The sequence below is a fragment of the Sorex araneus genome, chromosome 2, assembly GCF_027595985.1.
Source record: "Sorex araneus isolate mSorAra2 chromosome 2, mSorAra2.pri, whole genome shotgun sequence".
Classification (NCBI taxonomy): Eukaryota; Metazoa; Chordata; class Mammalia; order Eulipotyphla; family Soricidae; genus Sorex; species Sorex araneus.
Window position 1 is genome coordinate 135608398 of NC_073303.1, and position 9334 is coordinate 135617731.

Consider the following 9334-nt stretch of genomic DNA (forward strand, 5'->3'; position numbering starts at 1 on the left):
CTATTCTGTCTATCCAGCCTAATCCCTGAAGTTCTTTACAAATAATCTTTGGAGCTAGAACAATCCTACAATGGGTGGGATGCTTGCCTTAATTGTAGCTGACCAGGGTTCGATCCCCAGCATCCCATATGGCCCTACAAGGAGTGATCCCAGGCACAGAGACAGGAGTAAGCCCTGGGCACCGCTGGGTAGGGCCCAAAAACAAAACCCAAAAATTCTATCATCATCATCATCATCATCATCATCATCATCATCATCATCATCATCATCATCATCATCTTTCTTGTTATTGGAGCATTCTGGCTTCCCAGAGAATGCAAATTTGTGAGACTTGACTCAATTGTTCAATGTCTGATGTCACTTCAGGGTTAAGGGGTGTCTCCAACTCAGTCTGACTTCCAGTGAGCAGGGCCTGGCACCTTTACAGATGGACTCTGTCTTTGGGCGGCTGAGCAGCCCGACGGGGCAGGGGGACATCTGCTCCCTGCACGCCCAGCACCTGGAGGCCTGAAACGCTGCTCTGGGTGCAGAGGTGGAAGGAGTCAGGTCTTCACTCCTTAGGCTTTCCAGTGGCCTTGGCACTAGGGCTGAGAAACTCATCTAAAGGTGAGAAGCATAGAAATAAACTTGATTGTGAATTTCTTGACCTAAATCCTATACTTGATCGACCCTTCATAATGAAAGAGAATCTTCCATTGCCAGCGGAAGTTCTGGGATGCTGCAGTCTGAAAGTGGATGTCTCTGCTTTCCCCCTTTTTGGAGGAAGGTTTGGGCCATACCTGGCGATGCTAGGGCCACCCCCAGCAGTGCTGTGGGGCCATGCATTGCCAGGACTCGAACCCACGCCTCCTACCTGAAAAGTTTGTGCTTGGTGCATTGAGCCAGAGCTGGTTTTCTCTTGAGTGTTCACCATGGGGGAATGGCCCATTGGAACTTCATATGCTCACAGGCTTGTGCCAAGGACAGCCAGTGTGTCTCTGGAAATCTCCTTAAGTATCTGAATCATCCCAGATTTACATGAGATTACCCTGCCCACCCCTTCCTTACACAGTGAAGGACTAAAGTAGACTAGGGGTTAAGTGACTTGCCCTAGGTCAAGAGAATACTTTATTTTTTCCCTCAAGACCTGTGGGAGCTGTAGTAACGGTCTTCAACCAATTAAAATTCTATCACTGGCATTGTTTTACGAGAACCAGCCCTGCTGGGCCCTCAGCAATAAGTCTTGGAGCTGTCTCAGCCTGCCGTTGCTTTATATAAACTATCCCTTTTATGGGCGTTGAAGCACAGTATGAAAAGGGTTTTTGTCTCATGTTGACCTTGTTTAGTCACATTAATGCACACATCGCTTCCAGGGCCCCATTCCATTCTCTGAACATCCTCTGACCCGCTGATAGTGAGAGCAGAACGAGGCTGGGCTCACTCTTCTGGCAGACCCTGGGCGTTCGGAGTCCTCTCCCTCTCTTGGGGCACAGCGCTCAGCCTGCCTGCTCGCTGAGTCCCACCCGTGTCTCTCTCCCAGAAAACAGGCAATGCTGTGAGAGCCATCGGAAGACTTTCCTCTATGGCCATGATCTCAGGGCTCAGCGGCAGAAAGTCCTCGACAGGGTCGTCTCCCACTAGCCCTCTCAACGCAGAAAAGCTAGAGTCGGAAGGTAACGGAACTTGGGGGAGGAAGGAAAAGTTGGGCGGTGGGGGGCGGGGGGGCCCTTTGTGAAAGTTGGGGGTTTTGTTCCATCGTCTGTTGATAATGCAGCCTCCGGGATGAAATTCAGAATGCCTTTTTGCATTGCTGGACCAACCATAATTCCTAAGCCTGGGTCCTATGCTTTGATCACTTAGCCTGAAGATTCTGCTGTTTCTAGAGGAATGTTATTATTTATCTAATACATGTCATGACCTCTTCTCTTCCCTGTGTTTCATGCGAAAATTAGCAAAACCTTAGGAAAGGCTTTCTTCTTTAGAAAATTGATATTTTAGATAATAAGAGACAAACTTTTTAAGACAGGCATATGCTTTTTAAAATATCCTATCATCTCTTGACTGGGATTTGTGTGTTTGGTTTTTTGTTTTTTGTTTTTCTAAACAAACATGAATTCTTCAAGCCCAGATTCTGCGGGCATTTATCTAGCTCCAGAGCAGATCACTTGAGCGTGCCATTGGCCTGAGAGATCAGTCTGCAGTCACTTGCCCCCAGGCTGGAGAAGTGTCCAGGCCCCTTGGTGCAGCCTCAGCCACTCCAGCTGACACCAGAGCCGGGCCGGCACCTCCTCTCCCTGGGATGCCTCCCGCAGCCCAAAGCACGTTCTCCTCTCTCTCTCCTGTGTGTGCGGGGGCCGTGACAGCTGGGGCTCGGTCCTTCTTGGCACAAGGCAGTGAACTTGGCGGGGTGGCTGGCTGGGCTCCTCTGCTGCAGCACCCGGCCTGGTCCCCAGGGACCCCTGAGAGCCCGGTGGGGGTAGAGAGGAGACGGAGCCCCTGCAGGTCTCCCGTGCAGATCCCAAGTGCTGTTTCACAGCCGTGCACCGCGAGGGCAGGGCGAGGCGCACAGGAGGACACGCTGCAGGAGGCGTCCTGCTGGGCCTGCCAGGAGAGGCGGGGGCCACAGGGGTCAGGCCGCTTCTGCCCCGCCATCCTTCTGAGAGACGCGCCATGGAGTCCTGAGGCAGCATGAAGTGCAGCCAAAAACCCTTTTAGAAAATTATTTTCTTTTGCAAGCACAGGGAAGAGGAAAGGCCAAACCATGCTCCCGCGTGGGCCCGGCTCAGCACCCTGGGTGAGCCGCCTGGCAGCAGGCCCTGTCCCCAGGAGAAAGGTGTGCACATGTCCCGTCCAAGGCCACTTGGGTTACCGAGTCAGCTCCCCACCGCCAAATGAGGGATGTGGAGAGAGCCAGGGACGGAGAAAGAACCAGACCTTCCCTGCCTTCTAGAAGATGTCTCCCAAGCCTTCCTGGAGGCCGTCGCCGAGGAGAGGCCCCATGCCAAGCCCTACTTCTCCAGGACCATCCGCGACCTAGAGGTGGTGGAGGGCAGTGCCGCTCGCTTCGACTGCAAGATTGAAGGTCAGCTGAGCCCCTCCCTCAGACTGCAGGAGGCTGTGGCCGACGGGGGCCTCAGGGGGCGGCAGTCCCTGTGGGTCCTGGGCATGCTGCTTTTTCTGGGCAATCAGGAGCATCCCGGAGAGGTGGCCCCTGCTTCTCACCATCTCCTGGGCTTGGGGACGTGCCTCCTGAGGTGAGCCTTGCAGGTGTGAGGGACAGGGGGATCGCCCATGAGGGGCTGTCAGGGGAGGCCCAAGGACAGGCGGCGGGGGGGGGGGGGTGGGAACCTGGACAGGGTTGGCATCTTGGCCCTGAGTGGACAGGGTCCCTGACAGCCCCTGTGAGAAGGGTGAGCGCAAGGACAGAGGCACTGACCGTGGGACCTCCCTCTGAGGGAGCAGGAGGAAGAGGGCAGAGGCCTGGCTGGGAAGTTCAGGGGTATCCGAGGGTTGTAGCCCACACTGTGAAACAGCCACGCCTGTGTTTGTGGCACCACGAGCGTGTGTCCAATGGCATGGTTCCAGGAAGACGAGGGCCCGGGGACACCGGCCCCAGCTCACCAGGCCTGTGTCTCTGACTCTTCTTTCTTTTGTTTTGCTTTTTGGGGTCTCACCCAATGATGCACAGGGGTTACTTCTGGCTCTGCACTCAGGAATTACTCCTGCGGTGCTCGGGGGACCATGTGGGATACTGGGAATTGAACCTGGGTCGGCCGCATGCAAGGCAAACACCCTACCCGCTGTGCTATCGCTCCAGCCCCTCTGACTCTTCTTCTTGTCCTAATGTTTGAGGTCATTCCAGCCAGTGCTCCAGGCCACTCTTGGCTCAGTACTTGGGGGATGCTCCTGGCAGGGGATGGTGTGGTGCCAGGAATCACGCCTGGACCTCCTGCGTGCAAAGCAGGTTCAGCCCATTGAGCTATCATGCCAGCCCACTCTTGTTACCGTCTGTTAACTGTTACTGTAACTGGGCCACAGAGATATTACAACAAGTAGGACACTGCCTTGCAGGTGGCCTGTCAGGGCTCTACCTGGAGTGAGCCCTGAGCACAGAGCCAGGAGTGAGCCCTGAGCACAGAGTCGGGAGTGACCCTGAACACAGAGCCAGGAGTGAGCCCTGAGCACAGAGCCAGGAGTGACCCTGAGCACAGAGCCGGGAGTGACCCTGAGCATAGAGCCGGGAGTGAGCCCTGAGCACAGAACCAGTTGTCTCCCACACCCATCATAAATTACTGTAATTACTGTAACTGATTCACCTTAATACTTTTCTCTTTGGAGCCAATTCCTTGGTATTTGTCTAACTAGAGTGCTGAGGTGAAATGAAAGTATATGGATGCTGTCTGATAGGAATAAAATTCTACTTGACCATCCGAATCCCTACGTTTAAAATAAAACATATTGTGATCAAGGCTGCAATTATGTTTTAACTATAAAAGGTAGCCTAGTGGGGGCTGGAGCAATAGTACAGTGGGTAGGGCGTTTGCCTTGCATGCGGCCAACCCGGGTTCTATTCCCAGCATCCCACATGGTCCTCTGAGCACCGCCAGGGGTGATTCCTGAGTGCAGAGCCAGGAGTAACCCCTCTGCATTGCCAGGTATGACCCAGAAAGCAAAAAAAAAAAAAAAAAGTAGCCTGTGTTTTACCTTTTAAAATAATTAAATTACAAATCAATTGGAATTACTATATATTTTTAAAGTGTATGTCATCTGAATTTTATATAACTAATGAATGAATGAGGCTAATTGATACGGTTCGTTTCCTGTCGTACTTTAGCTGGACTTTGGATCCAGTTAAGACCCACATAAGCTTTCTTTTTCTCAGCATAAGTTCTAGCTTTCTAGCTTCTTAAAAAAAAAAAAAAAAAAAAAAAAAAGGTTCCAGCTTCTTAGGGCCAGTGCAGGTGGTGTGTTTGCCTTGCATGCAGCTGACCCTTGGGTCAATCCGGCACCCCATATGATCCCCCAAACCTTCCAGGAATCATCCTGAACATGGAGCCAGGAGTAATCCCTGAGCACTGCCAGGTATCACTCAGAATCAAACAAACAAAAATTGAGTTTCTGGAAACTGTTTTAGGTAGCTGTTATCTGGACTGAGTTATCATTTAAATGTTATCAAACCCAGTTGTTTAAATGGTATCACTCAATAGTACAATGGGTAGGACTTTTGCCTTGCACTCAGCCAGCCTGGGTTTGATCCCTCGAATTCCTTAAGGCCCTTAGCACCACCAGCAGCCATCCCTGACTTCAGAGCCAGAAGGAACTCCTGAGCTTTGCCAGGTGTGGACCCAAACAAAACAAACAAAAAAACTGTATCTCAATTATTGTTAGTAAATTTACAGAGTTGTACAGTCATCACTAAAATCCAGTTTCAGAAGATCTCTTCCCCCACCCCCAGTTTCCTGCTCTTTTATTTATTTACTTAACAGAATTAGCATGAGATGCACAGTTACAAAGTTGTTCATAATTGGGTTTCAGTCATACAATATTCTGATACCCATCCCCTCCCCAATGTACATTTTCCATCACCAATGTCCCCAGGTCCCCTCCTGCCCCTCCCTCTGCCTCCCCCTGGCTCCAGCCAGCCTCTGTGACAGGCACTTTTTCTTCTTTCTCTCTCACTCTCTCTTTACTTTCTGGGAATGATGGTTTGCAGCATAGATAATGGGAGGTTATCATGTGTATCCCTTTACCTACTTTTAGCACTCAGTTCTTGACCAGAGTGATCGTTTCCAATGATCACTGTCTTACTGATCCCTTCTCTGTCCTAACTGCCCTCCCCCGCCCTTCCACTGTGGCAAGCTTCACCGTGGACCAGTTCTCGTGGACCTTGTTTATATCCGTGGGTATTAGTCTCATATTACACTTTTTTATATCCCGAGGATGCATGCAATCATTCTCTCTCCTTTTGGCTCATTCATCACATAATGCTCTCCACTCTGAAGATCTCCAGTGCCCCCATTTGGGGGAGGCAGTGGAGGGCTGAGTTGGGGGTTGAGCCATCTCTAGTGGTGCTCAGAGGACGCTTCCGACTCAGTGCTCAGGAGTCCATCATAGCTGATCTCTCTGATCACAATGGTTTATTTTTATACAAGAAACACAAGATGTAAAAGAACTATTTTTTACTCAAATTGTTAAAAGTAGTTATTTCAGAAATGTGTTTATTCTGCTGCGGGCATAGAGCTGGGATTGGGGTGGGTGGGTATTCCCAGCAGTATTTGTTTGGGTTTGGAGGTGGGAGCTGGTGTAAGTTAGATCTGAATGGGGCAGGGGTGAAAAATACCTCATTGAGGGTTTACATATTAGTATTTGGAATACATTTGGTAGGGAACTTCAAAAGAGCAGGCACCTTTGTCTCTCCTTCCCGTGAGTCGCGTTGAGGTGGGCAGCCTGAACAGGTGAGGGCCGCTGACCACCCTCACGCTCTCTCCTTGCTGCAGGGTACCCAGACCCCGAGGTCGTCTGGTTCAAGGACGAGCAGTCCATCCGCGAGTCGCGCCACTTCCAGATCGACTATGACGAGGAGGGGAACTGCTCCCTAACCATCAGCGAGGTCTGCGGGGATGATGACGCCAAGTACACCTGCAAGGCCGTCAACAGCCTGGGCGAAGCCACCTGCACCGCAGAGCTCATTGTGGAGACCATGGAGGAGGGCGAAGGGGAGGGGGAGGAGGAAGAGGAGTGAAGCCAAGCCCGGGAAAAGCACTTCCTAAGTCAGACAACAGAGACTCTTTCTCCCAAGTTGCAGATAGTAAAGCACCTAGTGTGAGCAGATCTAGGCCATGTGGGGGTCGGTTCTCCAGCAAGGGCAGTTGAGACCTGACAGCACGCTCGTGGGCATTAATTTGAGTTAGCTGGCACCTTCATACATGTCCAATCATAGCTCCATGTCATGATATCTATTGGGGAGGTTGACAGTGACTTCCCCGACGATTTCAGAGTTGCCTTTAGAGAGAAAGTAACCAAAAGAGCTATTTTCTGGGAAAAGTCATAAATTCCCCCCAACTGACAACATACATGAATAAACAGGCCCTTTGGCACAGCTCAGCCCTGGGGATGGGGCGGGGGTGGGGTGGGGTGGGACCCCTTCTCCAGCCCCAGCTGGGTGCATGCCTCTTCGACATGGGTATTGCAACATTTAATTCGCAAAGCATATAAGCCCTTTCAGCTGACAGGCACGTGTCTTTAATCCAAACTCTGCAGTAGACACTCAGACTTTAGTTCCCCTCCCCCCTTCTCCTGGTCTGTTTCTTCCCCGGGTCTTGGCTTCCCCTGAGTCTCAGAACTAGGAACATCCTACTTCCTACAGTCTGAAGCCAGCCTGCTCCTGCGTGACTCCGGCTTCCTGAAGGAAAGTAGAAACTTCTTTCCTCCAAAAGCGAAACACATCCCGGCCCCCTTCACAGATACTGAGCAGCTCCTGACATTTCCTTACAGATCTGGGAAAGGGGCAGGGAGGGGCGGATAAACCCTTGCTAATGTGCTTGTCTTCTGAGACCAAAACTCTGATTTGTGCTGTTTCGGACTAGCAACTCTGCATGTGTGGGACAGATTTCTGTGCTTGAATGTATGAAAAACCAGTTTGCTGAGCAGTGAGACTTATTTCTTGGCCACTCTGAAACAGATTTCAGCTGCTGAGGAGCTGTGGAACTCCGCGTTCTTTGGCGTTTCCATCTGGAGAACCTGGGTGAACACTGCCTCTCCTTTCTGAACACTCCCCAGAGACTGCTCTAGGGGCTCCACTGTGCTTTTCTTTCAGAACGTGCATCAGTTATGCCTCGCCCCCAACTTGAAATAGATCTTTAGACCTGATAAATGCACTCAGACTTGCATCTTTAGGGATTTCTTTTTTAACTTTCTTTCACTACATTGGCACTTAAATTTTTCTTTATAAAACATTTTGAAGGTCATAAACAACGACCATAAACAGATATTCCTGATACATTTCCTTTGTGTGTGTGTGTGCGTGTGTGTGTAGCTTTTCAAATATTTTTTTTTCTTTTCCACTGTTTGTAAAGTGCAGCAACTTAAAATTGCAAGGGACTTTTAAACAGTTCCTCAAGAACCAATTTTAAATGACTTCATGCGTCCTACACAATATCAACATTAGGGACGGGCGGTGCTTAGTCCCGGGTTCCTCCTGTTCTATTTCTATCAGCCTTTCGCTGCTAGCGGCCAGCTGCCAGTATTTTTCCCTTTTTGCTTTTTAAACAGTTATACTATTTTTCATAATAGCCACAGTATTGCCACAATTTATTATAATAAAGGGTTTTTTATTTGATTTAGAGCATTCATAACTTTCTTTCATCACCTCTCATTGTGTGTAGACTATAATCTTTGTGTGTATGTTGTGTGTGTGCGTGCATGTGTGATGTGTGTTGTTTACAGGTTTTCAATGCCTTCCTGAAATAGTGTTCATGTTCTCCAGTTTATTAAGCCATCCGAATGGTGAATGAGAACAGTACAATTGTAGTTAGCTCACAGTTTTTAAATAAAGGATACCACAGTGCACACTGTTTGTTCAGCCTTCTCTTTCTTTCCATGCAGAGGACCCAGATAAATCTTGGAAACTAAAACACAATTGCTCTGGGTCAGAGAAGCAGCTCAAAGGGGTGGGGGTATGCTATGCATGCAGAAGACCGAGTCCATCCCTGGCACCACAGTCGCTAAGCAGAGAGCTTTGAAAACAAAAAACAAAAGCAAAACAAAAAGGGGTGTAAAAACCTAGTTAGGATTGAAAAGAGCACAGTAGAAATGACATCTGTACCTATATATTCATTGCAGCACTGTTCACAATAGTCAAAATATGGGAACAACCCAAGTGCCCTAAAACAGATGACTGGTTAAAGAAAATTTGGTACATCTATACAATGGAATACTATGCAGCTGTTAGGAGAGATGAAGTCATGAAAATTGCTTATAAATGGATAAACATGGAGATTATCATGCTAAGTGAAATGAGTCAGAAAGAGAGGGACAGACATAGAGGGATAGAGGGACTGCACTCATTTGTGGAGTGTGGGGTAGCATCACATGAGGCTGACACCCAAGGACAGTAGATACAAGGGCCAGGGGGATTGCCCCATAGCTGGAAGACTGCTTCATGAGCGGAGGGGAGAAGGCAGATGGAATATAGAAGGGATCACTAAGAAAATGATGGCTGGAGGAACCAGTTGGGATAGGAGATGCACGCCGAAAGTAGATAATGGACCAAACATGATGACCTCTCAGTGTCTGTGTTGCAAGCTATAATTCCCAAAAGTAGAGAGAGAGTATGGGGAATATTGTCTGCCTTAGA

The 9334-nt window shown here is 49.4% G+C and overlaps 1 protein-coding gene across 3 annotated transcripts in view; it reads left to right on the forward strand.

Annotated features, from left to right (window-relative positions):
• MYLK (myosin light chain kinase) overlaps positions 1–8547 on the forward strand; it is a 285085-nt gene extending 276538 nt beyond the window's left edge. For all 3 annotated transcript variants that reach the window (XM_055127484.1, XM_055127486.1, XM_055127485.1), the window contains 3 exons: positions 1520–1652; positions 2930–3061; positions 6477–8547. In XM_055127484.1, coding sequence (XP_054983459.1) covers positions 1520–1652; positions 2930–3061; positions 6477–6721 — 510 coding nt within the window. In that variant the 3' untranslated portion in view covers positions 6722–8547. The remainder of the gene's footprint in view (positions 1–1519; positions 1653–2929; positions 3062–6476) is intronic.
• Positions 8548–9334: the final 787 nt, after the last annotated feature.